At 38.8% G+C, this 20,635-nt stretch overlaps 1 protein-coding gene across 2 annotated transcripts in view; it reads left to right on the top strand.

Moving 5' to 3' along the window:
* The window catches only part of LOC109930204 (apoptosis regulator Bcl-2-like), a 148,226-nt gene extending 128,072 nt beyond the window's left edge, over positions 1 to 20,154 (top strand). For both annotated transcript variants that reach the window (XM_020529743.2, XM_048615139.1), the window contains exon 2: positions 15,295 to 20,154. In XM_020529743.2, coding sequence (XP_020385332.1) covers positions 15,295 to 15,429 — 135 coding nt within the window. In that variant the 3' untranslated portion in view covers positions 15,430 to 20,154. The remainder of the gene's footprint in view (positions 1 to 15,294) is intronic.
* The last annotated feature ends 481 nt before the right edge of the window (positions 20,155 to 20,635 follow it).

The raw sequence follows: 20,635 nt of genomic DNA, 5'->3' as shown, positions 1-20,635 counted from the left end.
GCTTGTAAAAGGGTCAGTGTGCATCCAAACTGTTATTTTGTGTATTCTTTGTTGGTGTTCTCTTTTTTGTGTTCTATTTTATTCCTGTTGACTCTTCGTTGCATTCAGGGCTACGTTGGGATTCAGGTGAAGTGACCTGGGAAAAACCAAAGAAGCTGCCCCAGTTTCTGATGTGCCCCGGAATGAAAGTCTGCATGGGGCCTCTGGCGTGGTATTCAAAGATTAAAATAGAAAACATACCATCGCTTTAAAACCCTCACTTCCCTCGCTCTCTCTGTCGATGTCCATGCATCCACCCCATGGCTCCTTACTTTCCATATGCCACTCTATGCCCATCCACCCAGCCCCATGGGCCTTCATGCTTTTTGAGCCGTCACCTGTGCAACTCTCGTGAACCGTCAAATCCCATATTCCTCCAGTTCATTCCCATGCCCCTTTTGTAGCATCTATGCCAAATCAGTATCTCCCACCCACCACTTTGCCTTTTCTTCTGGCTGACAATTCCTGTCCCCGCCTGCCCATTATCTGGCATGGGCATTAATCGGAAGGAATCCTGATCAAAGATGAAGTTAATAGTCTATTGGTTGTGTTTCTATTGGAAAACCAGCCCGTACTCAAACTAGGTAATCATTCAATAGAGTAAAATTGTTTCAAAAAATCCCTTAAGTAAAACAATTTCCTTATGTGGTTACTATTTTTGTAAACAAACATTCCCTTTTAATAGACAGGCAGTGCTATCCATGAATAGGCATCCCATTGTGAAAGTAATAGTTTCAGAAATCATAGAAACATAGAAGCTAGGAGTAGGCCTTTCACTCTTTAGAGCTTGCTGCACCATTCAATGTGATTATGGCAGTTCCTCTAAGTCAATGTAATATTCCTGCTTTCTCCCACACAACTTGATACCTTATTACTTAAAAATCTTTATCTTTTTCCTGAACAACTTCACCTTGATTTATTTACTGTCATGTGTACTGAAATACAGTGAAAAGCTTTGTTTACGAGTAGTACAGGCAGATCATAGTGGCAAAGATCAAAAAGACTTAAAGGCATACTGGTTACGTTGCACAGGGCGGTGCTAGTCAAAATCAGTGACTTGGCCTCCACAGCTTCCTATGGTAGAGAATTCCACAGGTTCATTAGCCTTTGAGTTTTTCTCACTTCAGTCCTAAATGGCCTTATCTGAGATTTTTGCACCTAGTTCTAGGCACCTCACAAGGGAGATATCCTCGCTCAATCTAGTCTGTCAAGCCCCACCAGTATTTTATATATTTCAATCAGATCCCCTCTCATTCGATTAAACCCAAAGGAATATGGGCCTTATTAAACCAATCTGTCTTCATAAGACAGTTCTCCCATCCTCAGTATAAACCCAATCAACATTTGCTTCCTCCCTCTGTGACAAGTATATCCTTTCTTGGCTGGGAAGACCAAAACTGTGCACACTTCTCTAGGTGTGGCCTCACCAAGGCTCTGTAAAACAGCAGGAAGACATCTCTACTTCTGAACGCAAAGCCTCCTGCTATGGAAGCCAATATATCATTAGCCTTCCTAATTTCTTGCTGCACCTGCCTATTACATTGGCTGGCGTACAAGGATACCCAGATCACTTTGAACACCCACATTTTCCAATATGTCGCCTTTTAAATAATACTGCTTTTCACATCAAAATGTATAACTTCATATTTAGCCAGGTTGTACTGCATCTGCCATGTGTTTGCCCGCTCATTCAATTAAATCACCAAGAAGCTTCCTTGCACCCTCCTGAAAACTGTCAATCTCACTCAGTTTTATGTTGTCAACACACTTGGAAATGTCGCATGTGGTTTGCTCCTTCAGATCATTTATGTCGGTCGTGACTAGCTGAAGCTCAAGGACTGATCCTTGCAGTGTTCCACTCGTCACTGCCTACGACCTGGAAAACACTAATTTATTCCTACTCTATTTCCTGTCTGTCAACTAATTTTCAATCCAATATATTACCCCAATCCTATATGCTTTAATTTTGCCCACTAATCCATTATGTGGGACCTTCTGGGAAATCCAAATACATCATGTCTACTGGGTCTTCCTTACCAATTCAATCAGTTACATTCTCAAATTTCCAATAGATTTGTTAGGTGTGATTTGCCTTTCATAAACACATGCCGTTTTGTGCAATCCCATTAAGGCCTTCCAAGTGTTCTGTTATCTCGTCTTTTGTAATGGACCGCTGGCATTTTCCACTGATTTTAAGCTAGCTGATCTGCAATTCTGTTTCTGTTGCTCCCTCTCTTTTGAATAGTGTGGTTACATTTGCCACCGTCCAATCTGTATTTCTGTAGAGTCTATAAATATTTAGAAAATGACCACCACTAATGAATCCAGTATTTTTAGTATTCTAGGATGTAGATTATCAGGCCTTAGTGATATGTCAGCCTTTAACCCCGTTAATTTCCCTGGTGCTATTTTCTTATTAAGTCTGATCATTTTCAATTACTCCCTCTCACTAGACCCTCGATACCCTAACGTTTCTGGGAGGTTCTTTGGACCCTCTTTTGTGAAGTCAGAACTGAAGTACATCTTCAGTTCTTCTGCCATTATAATTTCCCAGTTTCTGACTGTAAGGAACCCACATTTGTCTTTTCTAATCTTTTTCTCTTCACACATTCATCAAAGGCTTTATGGTCAGTTTTTGTATTCCTTGCAATTTTGCTCTCATTCTCTATTTTCCCCCTCCTTGATCAGACTTTCTGCAGAATTCTTAAATGCTCCTAAACTTTAGGCTTGTGGTTTTTTTTCTGACAATTTTATATGTCTCATCTTTGGATTTAATACTGTCCCTAATTTCTTTTGGAAGTCGTGATTGAGCCACCTTTCCTCTCTCATTTTTGTATGAAATATGATATTATAATAATTATTCATTCCTGCACAAGTTCATTGAGTATTTAGCCAATGCCTATCCACTACCAACCCTTTTGATTTGATTTGATTGATTATTGTCACATATACTTAGGTAAGTGAAAAGTTTTTTGTTTTGCATGCTGTACAAGCAGATCATACCATACAAAGTGCATTAGGATCATAGAACAGAGCGAAGAAGACAATGTTATAGCTGCAGAGAAGGTGTGCAGAGAGCAAGATCAACATTAAATTTGTAGTAAGATTCCCCAGTCCATACTTGCCAATTCACACCTCATACCCTCATAGTTCACTTTTTAGATTCAGGATCCTGCTCTTGAGTCTGACTATTCCACTGACAATCTTAATGAAGAGTTGTATCATATTGTGGTCACTCTTCCCAGAAAGCGGAGACTGCTTCAACCTGTGTGGCAGCTTCAGAGCAGGTTGGCACAGTCTGGTATCGTATCTACCACTGCTGCTCCTGAGGGAGGAGGAAATCCCAGCATGAGCTCCAAAAATATACCCACAAAGCAGGGTGCTGACTTTCTGTCTGCCATGTCCAGGACAATTATCTTGAACTGTGCTGGGCAGCTCCAGACCGACAGTGCTTGTCCCGAGCACAACTGCCCTTAAATATAGTGCTGGTGCCAGGGATACCAGACAATTCTGTGAATGGCAATTTACTCCGGGAACGGGTAAGGTGGGGTGGAAACTGCACGTGATTCCTGCTGCAAGAGCTCAAGCACCTATGAATGCAGGAGTTTGGTGAGATACAGCTAGAAAAGTCACTTGGCCTCACAGCAGAAATTGCTCGAACAAAGCAGATGTGACTCAAGGACGTTTCCAAAATAACACAAGATTCAGCTCATAAATTATATGCTACGAATATTTATTTTCAAAGTATTAATACAATTTTCAGACTCATGATGAGGAACATTTTTATTGTTAGTAAATGTTGACTTCATTTAACACCAATGTAACAACAGACAGTTTGACAGAGTTTTTTTAAACTCATTTTTGGCATTTATATAAACCACTTCTATAAAGACAAAATCTCAAATCTTATTTCCTTTTTCCTAAATGATAAATTTGGTTTCTCCAAATGTCTGTAGTCAATGTTTGGCAACAGAAGCATGTGGTACAGGTCAAACAGATGCAGATTTTGCATTTTTTTTAACAAGCAAACAATAGGGCTTTCCCTTTCATTAAATGGAAACCTCGCTCTGCCTCATTCAACACAATGTAGCAAGGATATCCTGTTGAACCAATAGAGATAACCATGGAAATAAATTTACTTCCTGCCCAGCTGTTTAACGCTAAATTCATCAGGAAGTTCTCATTCCTTTTTGCTTCACTTTACCCGCCTACATTGATAATGGTAAGCTAATATTACAGCAGGACATGACTGAATGAAATTTTCTGAAATGTGTAAATCATTAACTAATTATCTCATTTTACTTTGATTACAATCATTTTAGCAAGACAGGTTACTGTATTTTTAAATCCCTATATTTGTTGTCCATGCTCTATAAATTTGAGCTCACTCAAACCTCTGCTATTGTCCTAAATTGCAACCAGTCCTGATCACCTGTCAGCCATATGCTGGCTGAATTAAGTTGAATCTACCTTCAACAATGCCTCATATTAAAAATTTGGATCCTTGTTTTCAAATGCTTCTGTGCTCTCTCCCCTCCTAATGTGTAACCTTCCCCAGCTTTCACCATTAGAACTGTGTTCTACACGTCCTGGCTTTTTATACGTCAAAGTTCCTTCACACAAACAATAGTGGCCATTTCTTTAGCTCTTTCAGGCCCAAGGATTTAAATTCCTTAAAGGGATCTCTTCACTTCTCCACTAATCCTTATTCTTTTAGACACTCCTTAAACCTGCCTGTTGAAGTTTTTGGTCACTAATTGTAAATATCGTCTCGTATAACGCAGTGTAACATTTCGTCTGATAACACTTTAATAAAAACCTTTTGGAATACTGAACAGAAATGCAAGGTGTTGTATTCTGTCAGAGTGGAAATGGAAAATGGACCATAATGTGGAAAAGTGATACGACACCAGACTGTGGCTCAATGAGTTTATTTTAAAACACAAGCTTTTGGAGCGTTGTTCCTCCCTCAAGTGTAGTGAGAGAGGCATCAAGACACAGAATTTATAAGTAAAAGATCAAAGGATCGTACAACTGATGTGAATGTATTGAAGAAACTTAAATTGGTTGGCTGACTTCCTTCTGTTAAGTCTTTAATCGGTTAGAAAGGAGATGCAGGTTTCGATTGATTAAAATGCAAAATCCCAGAATTTCTTTCAAGTCACTTCCCCACGGTAACTAAAGGTTTTATCAGTTTATTTTAAGAGGTGACATCAATTCAGACAATGCATTTTGGGTGTGAGGCCTTGTTTAGAAACTGTCTGTGTTTTAATCTGGAGTCAGACTGGTTTTATTTCCAAAGTAGGAATTTATAACATGTCCCATTGACTGTGAGCTTTTTGAACAAAGTAAAATTTATCTGCAAATGCAATTTCACCCCATAGAGGTGTGTGTGTGTGGATAACCCCACGATACTGCACTTCTCTAGCTTCCACCCTAAACATATTAAAAAAAGCCAATCCCTACAGACAAGCCCTATGCGTACACAGGATCTGCTCAGATGAGGAACAAGACAGACACATGAAGGTGTTGAAGAACGCCCTCACAAGAACGGGATATGATGCTTGACTCATCAATTTGCCAGTTCCGACAAGCCACAGCGAAAAACCATAATGACTATCTGGAAGACAGATATGAGATATGACCAATAGGGTATCCTTCATCATCCAGTACTTCCCCGGAGCGGAGAAACTATACCGTGTTCTTCTCAGCCTTCAATACGTTATCAATGACGATGAGCATCTCACTAATATCTTTCTAATGCCTCCACTTCTGGCCTTCGAGCAACTGCCAAACCTTAAACAGACCATTGTTTGCAGCAAACTACCCAGCCTTCAGGACAACATTGACCACAACATCATACAACCCTGCTATGGCAACCTCAGAAAGGTATGTCAGATCATCGACGTGGATACTACCGGCACACGTGGGACCACCACCCACCATGTACACAGCAGATACTCGTGACTCTGCTAACGTTGTCTATCTCATACGCTGCAGGCAAGGATGCCCGTGGCATGGTATATCGGCAAAACTATGCAGACACTATGACAACAGATGAATGGACACCGTGCAACAATCGTCAGACAGGTAAGTTCCCTCCCAGTGGGAGAGCACTTCAACGGTCAAGGACATTTGACCTTGGATCTTTGGGTAAACTTCCTCCAAGATGAACTCTGGGATACACAACAATGCAGCATCGCTGAGCAGAGCCTCACAGCCAAGTTCAGTACCCATCAGAATGGCCTGAATCGTGATCTTGGGTTCAGGTGACCCCACCTCACTATAGACTCCCTCGTGCTCGAGCTCTCACATGTACATGTAAATCTATGGGTTGAATTTGCATTCGCAGCTTTGTATTTGCAGATACATTTTAATTTGTTCAAAAAGCACACAATTTGTAGACACAGTCAGTCAATGGGACTGTAAAATCAGCAAAATTGGTGATACAAATACACTTAGTAAGTAATTGTGCATTTGAGAGAAAAACGCTTTGTAGTTATTATAATGTAAGAAACCTCATTCATGCACATGATGGGTTTTGATTCAAATCAAGATTATTTGCATTCATCCTGTGGATTTGAGAGGAAGTAGAACTCTTCTTTCTTCTCTCTCTTTTCTTCTATACCATCCCCACCACCATGACCACATGTCAGGAGTCTAAATATTTTGAAGGAGAGAGATAAATCGTGCAATGTGAGCTTTCAAGGTCGTTCCCTGTTGACCATACAGGGAACATCCTGACATGTTTCTAAATTACCTGCTTCCTGTGGTTGAAGTAATCCTGCCAGAGAGACAGTGTGGCTTTCAGCTTTCCAGAAGAATATTTAATGTGGTCTTTGTTGCCAGGCAAATCCAAGAAAAATGTTGTGAACAACGCCAGGAACTCTTTGTTGCATTCATCAATCTGACTGGACACTTAATTCAGTAAGTTGCAAGGCTCTGTGGATAGTTCTTCAGGGATCTGAATGTCCAAGAGCCATGTCCATATGATCAAATTGGAGATGGTGCAGAAAAGATTTCTCAGGATGTTTGTGTTATAAGGAGAGGCTGGATAGCCTGGGATTTTTTTTTTCCCACTAGAATGTCAAGAGGTTGAAGCATGACCTTAGCGGTTTATGAGGGGCGTAGGTAAGGTGAATAGCCAAGGTCTTTTCCGTAGGGTATGGGATTTCAAAACCAGGAGGGGTATAATTTTAAGTTGAGAAGAAAACAATTTTAAAGAGACCTGAGGGGCAACTTTGTCCCACAGAGGGTGGCTCGTATGTGGAATGCACTTCCAGAGGAAGTGGTATTGCAGGTACAGTTACTACATTTAAAAAAACATTTGGACAAGTACATGAATGGGAAGGATTTAATGGGATATTGGCCAAATGTAGGCAAATCGGATAAGTCTAATTTGGGGAACTTGGTTGGTGTGAACAAGTTAGACTGAAGTGTCTGTTTCTGTGCTGTATGACTCCATACCTCTAATCCTGCAGCTATTTCTTGATGATACGACTGCAACTGTCTTAAATGGAGGTCTGAATTAGAGGTGTTCCAAATCTGAATCAAGCATGGCTGTGTAATAGCCACCGTACTATTCACTGTCTATCCGACAGTGCCTGTTCACCACATCAAATATCAATTACCCTCTGGTGTCAGTACTAAATACCATCTAGATAGGAAATTCTTCAACTCCTGTCGTCATAGAGAAATTAAAAAAAGGAGCAGGGCCTGGCCATTCAGTCCATCGAGCCTACTCCATCAATCAGTACGATCATGGCTAATCATCCAACTTGGTACCCTATTCCTGCTTTCGCCCTTTGGTCCCTTTAGCCCTGAGAACTATATCCAATTCTTTCTTGAAACATTCAATGTTTTATGGCAGAGCATTCCAAAGGCTTGCCACTGTGTGAGTGAAGATATTTGTCCTCTTCTCAGTTCTAAAGGCCTACAGCACATCTTTAGACTGTGATCCTTGGTTCTGTACTCCTTGGTCATCGGGAGTGTCTTTCCTGTGTTCACCCTGTCTAGTCCTCTTACAATTTTATAAGTTTCTGTGAGAGCCCACTCATTCTTTAAAACTCCAGTGAATATAGTCCTAACCGATCCTTTCTCCCTTTTGTACGTTAGTTCTGCCATCTCGGGAATCGGTCGGGTGTCACTCAGGAGTCGCTCTTTGTTGCCCTCCCTCAATAGCAGGAACATCTTTCATCAGATAACGAGACAGAAACTGCACGCAGTGTTCAAGGTGTACTTGGTGGTCCTCATCAATGTCCTGTATAATTGCAGCAAGATATCCTTGCTGTTGTGCTGGAATCCTCTCATTATGAAGGCCGACATACCAAGTCTCACCGGTGCCAAAACTAAACTATCCACCATTGATCTCTTCACATTTGTATACAAGAGACTTGCCTTGTCCTTGAATGATGGCAAAAAGAGCTCTCGTATCAACCAAGACCTGGTCAGTCAAATACTGCACCTCCCATATCTGTTGCAGGAGAGACTCTGAACAATGTTAACACTTCCCATATCTCAACCATTTCTCTCAAATTGTGGCCATTGATGAGCGTCCACTCAGCCTTCTACAAACTATAGAAATGGAAATCTGATAACAAAGACACCCGCAAGTCCAAAAAATCTTAGCATGCTAAGAAGTTGTCACCAATTTTTTTGTGGTGCAGAGAGACCTGAACTGTGTAGCAATAACAACTTTAAAGAGCACGATAGAATGTGTTATTGCCATATTCTCCAGATTCAGTGGAAGGTCTGCTAAACAAACATTAGTGACCCTCTTGAAGACCGCTCTTCAAGCATTTGGGCAAAACTCCTGCAAAACCAACTGCAATGGTTGGGCACTGTCTGGATGGCCGAAAGCAGCCCCCTTTCCCCTTTGTCCTCCCCTGGAATCAAAAAAAAGAAAATGCCACAAACAATAGAAGTAATGCTACATTGCTAATTGTGTTAAATGCATGAAAATTGTGGTTATCAAACATTAGTCCAATTTCTACCAAGACTTTTTAGACTCATTTAGATTCATGTCTTTAACTTATGTGAGACTAAATGCATTTGAGCTAAGCATGAGCAGACCCAGGACTGTTAAGCAGATATTGGCCCCAGTTTTTCAGTTGGATGGATGACAAATCTATTCGCAATTACCATCAATAAAGTTGTGTAATTGACATCAACTGCACATGTGCAGTTAAACACGGAAATCCACAAGTAACTGTCATTGACTACTTGCTCCTCCACAGGGTGCACTGTTGAATTCCCCACAGATGGTAATCTTTAGAAATCACTGAACTGACAATAACTTCCCTTTTTACTCAGTTATAGCGCTATTTAAAAACCTCTGAAAAAGTAGTGCCTTGTTAAATGATGTATAACTGGGTTGTTAATGATGTACTAAGTCATAACTACTGCTGAAGTACCCCTCTCATCCTGGAAATTTTGATTTTATTTGTGTAGCGCCACATTTTTCCATTATGATCATTCCAATTTTTAAGTTGATATTTCAACTTCTAAATTGTATGATCCAGTTTTTAATTTCAATTTTTGTAAAAGTTATAGGAAACAAATGACAATGCATTTTATATTCTGTATTGTTGTCTATGAGAATGCCTTAATGTGATTGGCTACCTATTCTGTTTGATGACATCACTATTGCTAAAGAGCAGGAAATCCCCCCTGCCTTGGTGCCAAATTTGAATTAATGTTGAGAAATCTAAAATCCATGCCGCTGAGATTGCTGGATCTTTGTTAGCAGCAAGTGCCTTTACTTCATGACTGGCTGCAAATACCAGGCGAAATGTAAGAAAGGATAGGCTGGTTTGGTATTTTCAGAATGAGGCTAAAGTTGTTGTAAATGTACAGATGACAAGAGGATCTTCTTATAGAGCGAGTGGGCATCAGTTTGCACAGAAGTTGAAGTTGCAAAGGTAGTATAGAGCAATTGAAAGGCAGTAAGCTGAAGAAAGCTTAGTAGGTATGGGTGATACAAGTGGGTGCGAAAGATGGAATGATCAGCATACATGTGGTTGTAGCGTGCCTTTACGCAAGAGTTGGATTGGGTCCTGCAGGATAGTAGCATTTGTAATTGTGCTGGCATTTTAGGAGAATCAGGAGGTTATATATAGATGGAGGTTATTTGTTCATCTGGCAGGAGAGAAAGGAAATTGATATCAAAATGGTTGAACAAGTGGAAGGGATTTGAGATTTTGTTTTTCTTCTTAATTACTGTTGTTTATAAGCTCTATTAAGATGAGGTGGTGGGTAGTTGAGGAACTATCAGAACATCTGAAAAACAAATTGTAGAATGGTCGGAAATGAAATGGTTTTGTAATTTGGTTTCTGAATCAGATTTGGTTGATGCCAGGGTCTGGTTGATTAGAGCTTGGATAATTAATTAGTTGAAAGAAATCAAATTTTCATTCTTTGGTGCCTTTCACATTTTCAGGACATCCAAATAACTTCATGATCAATAATTTAGCCTGAAATGTAGTTGGCCCTTATGATTGAACAGGCAATATAGCCAATTCTGAACAACATGGGCTCACATCCAGCAATGAGATACATGATTAGTATTTTCTTTTGTTGATTGAGGATTAAATATTGGCCAGGAGAATATCATGAGAACTTACCCCTATTCTTGAAGTAGTTTTTCCTTATCAATTCATTCATAGATGTCTGCATTTATTACCTTCCAAATTGCCTTGCAGAAGATGGTGGTAAACTGCTGCTGTCCTTGGATTGTAGTTATACGCACTGTGCTGTTAGGGAGGCAGGTCCAGGATTTTGACCCAGTGACAGTGGGGGGAAAAAAGTTTCAGGTCAAGATAGTATATTATTGAGGGGAACTTGCAGATACTGATCTCATTCATCTGCTGCCCTTTTTCTTCTAGGTGGTAGCTATGCATTTGGAAGCTCTGTTGGAAGAGCTTTCGTGAGTTATAGATGGTGCATATTACTGCATTGAAGGTGAAGATGGAGGTAGTGGATGGGGTACCAATCAAGTGGGCTGTATTGTCCAGTGGTTTACAGTTGAGACGGAGTTGCTTTCGGAATCATCCTCGTTAACTGCAGACCTCCTGAGGTCTGATGGCAAAAACTCAAACATGAACAAGGAAGCCTGCTGCTATCACCTTTCACCTCCCTGGTCTGAGGAAACAAATTAATGAGCAGTTATGATATTTTTTTGTCCCCCAAGAATTTCAATCATGGTTTTATGAACTTTGAAGATGGGCATTTTTAAACCGGGTAAGAGTGTTTTCTGCAAATATTTCTTGAGCATTTCATCAACTTCCTGGTATCACCTTGTGGCTCATGAAATTACAGCTTTGTGGAGTAGTGATAGTGTCCTACCTTTAGCTCAGAAGGTCCAGGTTCATGTCCCCCTTGCTGTGCACATGTTCCATAACAGGTTGATTTAAAAATATCTATGATTTAAATTCTGCTCATAATGCTTACAGAATGATTGGGCACATAGGTTGCACAGGGCTGTGGAGAGACATGGAGTTTTTGAGAGAGTATATGACCATCCCAAGGCCATCGACCTTGCATCAATGGGGTGAGGACTCAGACCTAGTAACTAAGCAAGTGCCATTTTCCCATTTCTGTGTACTGATTTAAATTAGACTGGATATTGCCATTTAGACTGAAATAAACACCATGATATATTTTTACAATGCTAAATATACTGTATAAATGCAAGATTTTGTTGGTGAGACCTTCCTAGCCTGCATAGATCAAAGAATCCCAGCAGTGTGGAAACAGGCCCTTTGGCCCAACAAGTCCACACCAACCCTCAGAGCATCCCACCCAGACCCCCGCAACCCACCTAATCTACACATCCCTGAACACCTACAGGCAATTTAGTGTGGCCAATACACCTAGCCTGCACATCTTTGGACTGTGGGAGGAAACCGGAGTACCCGGAGGAAACCCACGCAGACGTGGGGAGAATGTGCAAACTCCACACAGACAGTCACCTGACGGTGGAATTGAACCCAGGACCCTGGTGCTATAAGGCAGCAGTGCTAACCACTGAGCCACCGTACTGCCCATCCAGGAATGAATGAGTTAATTCACATAAAATTTTCATAGCCAGCAAAATGAGACATAAGTATCGGAATCGTGATTTTCTTTACTATGTTTAGGATGTTTAGATTTCAGACTAAGTCAAACTTGTTTTTGACCACAGTAATAAGGCATCTGCTTGGATTTTTACTGATTTTTGGACTGTGTCCTGTGATTTAACTGCTTTTTAACTGTAAACATGCAAGTCAGTGTCCGCTGTGATTGCACATTCTCTTGTACTGATTTATTTTTTTCCCAAGAGCTTGTGTTACACCTCTCAGGGGTAGTGTGCTGGAAATCAAACCACTCTACACCCAGAGTCATCACAAATGTAAAAGATTTTATGGAAGTATGCAAAATTCCCCGATTTACTTGATTTGTAGACCCAGGTTGATAGAAAGCATGGACTTGCTTTCTGTACTTAGCAAGCTTGACTATTATGACTATTACAAATAAACAGACTTTAGCTACAGTGAACAATTATAAACTGTAGATCTATAACTGTAGTACTTAAAGCTCCCTCCTAAACCACCCCACCCGCCTTATGCATGCACAAAAACGTGTGTTATGTATGCAGGGGAAACTGGGAAAGCAGTTCAGTGACCTCCTCTGTTCACAGGATCTGCTCAGATGTTTCTTGTACTGATCAGAATGCTGCTTCTCAGTCTTTCTTCTCCAGATGCTTTCATGGCTTTGCAAGAGGTGCAAGGTGGCTGGTGCACGCTTTTTTAAAAGGTCTCTGACTTCATGATTAATAGGTGCAGCTTACACCAACTGCTGAAGGAAAGATTTTCCTCAGGCTTAAAGTGGGTTTTGCTGCAGTGAATAGAGAGAATTTCTGAGCTGGTGGATTTCTGAAAGCTACTGCCGATCCTGTTCATAGTCCCAAGCTGTTCAGCTATTACATCATTGTTGACATGCAGAAAGTCTTTGACATCACTAGTCCACAATACTGGTTGCTGGCTCAATCTCTATTTGTACTCGCCCATCAGCTTGTTTTAAAAACTACATTTCACCTGGTCTAACAAGAAGCCGTTTAAAATGAATGTTACAATGCTTACTTGTAAAAAGTGTAATAATCCTGAAACAATTAGTTTTTAATTAATTTGAAAAACAGCTATTTTCCCATTTCAGTTCCAGAATTAAAAATACAGAAAACTAAAAAGACACTAGTTTTTACACTTGAAACTGTAGAACATCCTATATGCTTCAGTCTTTTGATTTCTGCCTTACAAAATAATGCAAAATATGTCCTGTCAAATGCAATGGCAGTCACACCACAGACCTCATCAACGTGCACCTACAACTGGTAGCTGGTGAAAACTTTGTCCATGACATACATAACCACATCACTGAAGCCCAAAGACACTCTTCACCAATACTATGCTTGCCGCCACTCTACTTGATAAAACCCCATGCATGCAACCATGCTGATTAGTCCACTTCTGTCCCCTCACCGTCTCTCACCCAATCCTTCCTGCCCGTGGTCAGTGAATGGCAGGAAAGCACGGCAGTGAGTGACAGAGAGGGAGTGAGCAGTCAGGAGCAAGGGTGGACAAGTGTTTGGAGTGGGGCAGTGAGCAAATTGTGATCCCAGGATGTAGATTAATTCAAAACATTTGAAAACACTCATTTTCTTGCTCTTGTACCTTAATGCAAGCACCTTACTGTGGTATCACTCATAGTGAAGGCACAGGCACAGTGACTGCATGGACAATAAGTGCCTTCCCTTCCCCTGCAATTGCAGTGACAATAAATACAGACAAATAATAAATGTGGCACCACCTACATAGTGGTTTACCTCTCTTATTCTTTTCATGCTTGGTGGTGCCCTACCCTGTTGGGGCACTTCACCTTCTCATTCTATTGCCATCTGTGTGCTCTTGTTTATACATGAATGAAGTTGTTTATTTTTAGGATCTTGTTGGTTTCTGTTCTAGGTTCATTCACCTCAAATATTAAGAACTGCAGAGACAAAGCGTTGCAAGGCTTTGACTGTACATCATAAAATACATTTATGTCAGATATCCAAAATTTAAAAGTTAATGCAAGCAACATTATTATGGTGAATACACTGTGCCCTCTAGTGGTTGAAAGATTTTCATCATGCAATTTATGCCATTATGCATTTATGACTTCAAAGTTTGATTTGTTTGGAAAGACTGATTTGTCGAACTTAAGGATCGATTAAGACAAAACCCCTTGTTTTGTTCCTCTTTACTGGAATTGATGGATAAGTCATGCTTCTCGTGAATGAATATGTTAGTATTCATCCAATTAAGAACTGACTCTATCAGTTTTGAGGTTTTGTTCATTTTGTACATTTGACAGTCTAGCATGGTGATTGTTTTAGAAACTTGTAACTTGGCCACTTCAAAAGCATCAAGAATCATCCATATAGTTTAAAACACTGTATGCGTGTCAGATCAGGTTGTGTGATATTCATAGCCGACAAGTTAGTGTGCTTATTGAATTCAGTTTCATAGTGTACTGAAGTGGGATTTTAACTCTCAACCTGTGAGTTGTTAGTCCATTCCAAATTCTGTGTTCTGTGACTTGAGCACATGGTGATTTATTGATCGTGCCTCTGAACAATGAGCAAGTGGATGTTAAATTTCTTGTTGTGTAGAATAGAAACCTAATATGTAGCTTAAATTTAAAGTTGCTTTCAATCAGAATGGTTTCTATTACCTGCACTGAACAATCTGGGCAGAAAACTAAAACTGAAAGAAGCCTGAAAAACAGTAGCTTTTATTAATTTTGCAAATGTACACCAGCACTAATGAGAAAACAAAACAAAAATATTGCTTGAGTAGCTTGCTAATGTTGCCATGGTAAAACATAGTTTTTGAAAGTAAACAGAAATGCTTAACTGTTCTCCATTGTTTAAATGAAATGTCGCTGTTGTGGAGTATTTTGTGGTTTAATATAGAAAAAACATTTAATTAACTTTTTTATATTTCAGAACAAATCTTTGTTATATTGTTAACTTTGACCCACTTGCTACTGTACCATAGATCACTTTGTCTCTGTCCTATAAGGTTTAACACCCAAAGTCTTGCAAATAAAGAGTGGTTTTTGAGTGACTTATGGCCAGTTAAATTCCACTCATTGTACTAAAAGCTGTATTAAAAGTTGTGTAATGTTTCAGTAACTCAAAGTTTCTTCACTAATTTTTACTTGTTCCTTTTTTTTCAGGATGCTTTTGTAGACCTATATGGAAACAATATGGAACCTCATTTCGACATCCCATGGCCCTCTCTTCGGACTGTCTTGGGCATTGCTGCTGTGGGGGCTTGTATAACCTTTGCTTATCTAGCCCACCAGTATTAACCGTGATTATTCAAGAATTTCCTTTTAACTAGAACTGCTTGCAAAAATTTTTTAGGCTGCTTTAATGTTACAAGTTGTTTTATCTAATTGGATCAAATTATCAGCCTATTTGACACCTTAAAATATTCTTATATTTATAATCATTGAGTCTTTTACAGCGGTAGGTTTATAATGTTTCTTTGCAGTTCGCAATGAATTCATTGTTGAATATGTAAATGTGAAGCCAATTCTAGAAGTACATTTCTCTGTGGGTTGAATTTCTTCAGGCTGACTGGACTCTACATTCCATAATAAATTGGACAGATTGTGTAACAAGACGGTGATACAACTGGATGGAATTTTGCCTACAGCAATGTATGAGGCAAGAACCCTGATTTTGGCCTTGTTTTGTAACATATCGGTGACAATATATTGCTTGACAATTGAGCATTATATGAATTACAATCAGTGCACAACACAAATTGCCCAATACTCAGCTTCCTGAAAATGTTGGGAACTGAGGTTTAGGTGGCCTTTTTTTTTTCTTTAAAAAAAAAACTTTCTTTTACTAAAGGGGGAAGTCATTGTCTTTTTACAAAAACAAAATTTAGAAATTAGTCATGGTCTTCAAGATTTAACATTGTACAGAAGTTCCTGGAATGGCTGAAGAAGACTTCTTTGGGCTGTGATTTGAACATACAAAAATTTATTCATCATGTCATTAAACAGCAAGTGGATGTTACAGTTTATTTTGGTATAAAGCAGAAACTTCATCCTCGGCTTATGTTTGGATCTGCTTGCAATTGCAATGGCGACTAATACCTGTACTGAACAAACCAAGAAGAAAGCTAAAACTGGATGGAAACTGGAAGTAAAATAACTTTTATCAGTTTTGCAAATGTGCATTAGCATTTAAGGAAAGGAAAAACACACAAATGATGTTTGGTAACTTGCTAATGTTGCCAAAAGTTGCAGTGGTAAAATTTAGTTTTTGAGAGTAAACTGAAAGGCTTGTATTTGTTCTCCAATGTCTAAAATATGTTATTTTTGTAGAGTATTTTGTGGGTTAATGTGAATAACATATTTGAGCTTCTGGACCTCGGCACAAAACTCTTAAAATATTATTTCAACCATAGTCCATATAGAAGGTATGAGCTTTTCAAAAAAAAAACTTTGAAAAGTCCATTCCATTTCCATTTTAAACTTAACTTAAAACTTTTTTCATTATTTTTATTTAAAGTTTACAATTCTTACTAAATGGGCTGCTATTAGGTGAGTGTTGTAGAATAATTATGGCTTTACATAGATTAAATACCAAAGGGTGATTCCCAAATTGCTGCGGTGTGAAGACTATAAGATACTGCATGCTTTAGATAATGCCTCTAGTTTTGAACATTGTGCTAATGAAATATATACATTTAATGACTTCCAAAAAGTATATCCAGCTATGTGACATGATTTTGCAAAAACTCTGCCCACCAACAAAATCTAGAACATTCTCATTCTGCAAAACTGTGCAGAAGGAATGCTGTAACTCTGGCTCGTCAAAACTACCACACCAACAGAAAACAATGGATGACAGTGCTTACTTTTGTGATACTTGCATGGAGACTCATATCAGAGACCTTGGGGATGTTCACCCTTCTTTACAGAATAACCAAACTTCTTTGGGTGACTTCTGTTTTTAAAATGTTAAGACTTGTGCTATGATGCCTTTCAACTTGAGAATTTCTAATGCATCCACAAAACATCTGCAGCAGAAGTGAATTGTCATAATGATTCACAGATGCTAAAGGAAAATTAAATTGTACTTGCAGTAGTGCTCCATCTACTGATGACGACCAATTTCACCATACCAATATCGCATAAGACAAAGTGAATGTACCGTGAAGAAATGAGCATAACTGAAATCACCAGTAAGCTAGCAGTATTGTAATTTCATGTGGAGTGATAAAAGCTTATCAAGAAAATTAAGCACGTTAGAAAAAATATTTTTTTAAGCATTTTATGTGCTTCCTAAAAAAAATTATACTTGGTATAAATTGTGTGTTTGTGCACCTTCAGTATATTTTGGCATGTCATTTTTGTTGCAGGATGAAAGCTCTTGTAATTTTAGAAGCTGTGCTTTGTATCTTGGGTGTAATATTTTGTTAATTGATGTATTATTTTTATATACCGTTGTGCTGTTGTATTCACTGCTCTGTGTTGTTTGTCACCACAGTGATAATATTACAAATCTGAAAAATCTAGCAAATGAGCAGAAACATATTAGCAGAGTTGTGAAAACTGGCCTGCAAGATGTTGGCTTACTGTTTAATTAAGCTTAAATATAGCCCAAACCGAAGTATGCATATGTTTTAGTTTAGGAACAGGGAGGTTGGATGCATTGTTTAGAATATTTGGAGTCTAGCCCAACCTAGATACCTAGCAACAATTGCAAAGTAACTCCCTAGCCTTAATGCAAATTAGTCAAGCTAGTTGGGTGTGATCTCTAGTAGACATATCTTGCCATTATCATATTGAATTGTTGTTATGAAATATACAGCACCAATTAAGCAGCCTTTTTCTACCCGATACCATTAATACTGTGCAACATCCAGACTATTATATGGACACGTTTATCCTGCAGTGTGTGTCTGAGACAGAGGAGTGACTCGAAAATAAATTACATTATTGACTTTAATTCTTAAAAAACCTCTCAATATCTGGAATTCTCAAATGTATTTTTCTGAAAGAATTTAGTGCTGTTTTGGAGATGGCCTTACAAGCCTTATTCAAGTATGTATTCTTTATGGACTCAATTTAAACAGAGTACATAATAATAACTAATTTCTACAATTTTTATTGTAGCAAGTAATGTTTTTTGTTTTCAAAAAAATTCTGCAAGTTGTTACCAATGATGTTTTATAAAACAGAATTCAGCAGCGACATGTTCAGTTAACAACATTTTATTTGGTTCATCATTTCAGTACACTTAATGCGTGTAAGGAAATTTTTGTTCCTTGTCCTGGGATTCTTTTGATTTAGCGCACTTCCAAATTATTTTTAAGTGTGCCAGCAGCATATGGAAAATTATTGATAGAATTGTTTTTTAAAATGAAGGATTTTCAATCTCATTTCCTTCCAACAGTATTGTAAGGGGACTAATACCTCATCAGAGATAAGAGACCTTTTGTTGTTTTTAATTTCCCCTATCTCAACACCAAGTGGCAGTGTATAATTGAAAATTGAATTGGATATTCTGAAACTGTCTTTTTCTTTTAAGTCTCACTAATGTACACATGTTATGTAACTGATAGTCTTTTTCTAACAGAATGAAACCTGACGGGGTTAGCTTCAAAAGTGTCTGCTTCTGGTATGATTTTTAAAAAAAGCAAACCAGGGTTATATTTATATTTCTGATTTTTCATTTGATATGTACCCACTTTTGTGGCAAATAAGAGAAAGAGGGTTTGGTCTAGACACGCAAACAAACCTCAAGTTAAATGGTTTAACCTCAGTTGGCCATCTTTTTTGCTAATCTTACTTTAGTCCAACCAGATTTTAAGCATTGTATGTTTGTTGTCTCTAGATGGTATTGAGTGAGAAGAGAATCCTAGATAGCAAATGTTTCTTTTTACATTTAAGCTTTTTTGAGTGAATACATTGTTTAATCCACCAGATTGAGCACTGGGGATGCTGCATATGATTTCTGATTGAGTGCACTGTCGGCAAGTTCATTAAAGTAGTTTGAATTATATGCACACATGTAAACAGAATGTGGCCACTTTAGTGAATGATGGGTGTCAGGGAGAATGGAAGAATCCATTGTCTATACATGGACCATAGGTAACTACAGAATTGATGTATCATGATTCCGGGTACGAAGCATCAAAATCTGTTTGACACTGAGTTTTATAATACTTTTTAATATTCTATACAATCAACTGTATCATTTCTCATAATGACTTAAACATATTTTGCAACGAAAGTGACATCATGCATGTAAGAAAGGTGTTGCTGAGGACTTGATCATTTTTATAAAGCTAACCAGGAATCCTTGACTGATTTTATTTTAACTATTTTCCCTGTTTGGCTATTGATATACTGAAAATATTTTTCATTTAGTCATGCTCCTGGTATGCAAGAACCACATCTTAGGTACTTTTCAATTTGCTTTAGACAGAAATGGTTTATATATAAACTGAATGTTAATTCAACCAGTGTTTATTTTTTATTTGTGGTGAAAACAAAATATTCATCTCAATAATTACTGACCTTTTAGCCGATGAAGTACTTAACAGACATTGCCGATTTAATGTACTTGTTTATTAGATGGAACGTCAATTTTTCAGAGGTTGCTTGCATGTTGAAAGAGCCGTTACTTTATGCTATTGTAGTCCATTCTTAGAGTATCAGCTATGCTCTATCATGGAGGAAGTGAATCTGTGCTCCAGCTGAAATAATGGGGACATGCCCTCCTCTGCAGTGCTGGGTAGTTGTGATTTTATTTGACAGTGGTCAGCCTATTGAATGGAGGAGATGTTGTGTGTCAAAATTGGCTATTAATACCTGGGGGAGCCTATATTCAGTGCAGGCTGCCCAAATAATTTCCAGTCCCCACCTTTCTCCCATCCCCAAACTGTGCATATTGCATGGTGTAGGGCACGCTTTGCCATTTTTAAAAATTCATTCATGGGATGTGGGTGTTGCTAACTAGACCAGCATTTATTTCCCATCCCTAATTGGTGAGAGGGCAGTTAAGAATCAGGCACATTGCTGTGAGTCTGAAGTTACAGGGAGACCAGACTAGGTAAGGTTGGCAGTTTCCTTCCCTAAAGGACGTTAGTGAACCAGATGGGTTTTTACTGACAATTGACAATGGATTCACCATCATTATTAGACTCTTAATTCCAGAATTGAGGTCAAATTCCACCAGGATTTGAACCTGGGTCCCCAGAACATTATCTGGATCTGTGGATTAATAGCCCAATGATAATATCCCTCAGCCATCTGCTCCCCAATAAACACATTTTAACGCATTAGTGATAGAGAGAGATCTGCAGGGCGTAGTTGACCCAAAGCCAGGCTGACCACCCAATATCTACTGTGTCACTGGTACAATTCCAGTGGAGATGGATAGTTGACAAGCAAGGCCATCTGTGCCTGTCACCTGATTTAATCCCCTTCTCCCACCAGGCTGCCAACCTTCTTTCAGAAGTAGCAAAAGTGATCTTTGTTTGTTCCA

Source organism: Rhincodon typus, chromosome 2, assembly GCF_021869965.1.
Source record: "Rhincodon typus isolate 14 chromosome 2, sRhiTyp1.1, whole genome shotgun sequence".
In the NCBI taxonomy this organism is placed as follows: Eukaryota; Metazoa; Chordata; class Chondrichthyes; order Orectolobiformes; family Rhincodontidae; genus Rhincodon; species Rhincodon typus.
This window is presented reverse-complemented; position numbering and strand designations above follow the sequence as displayed.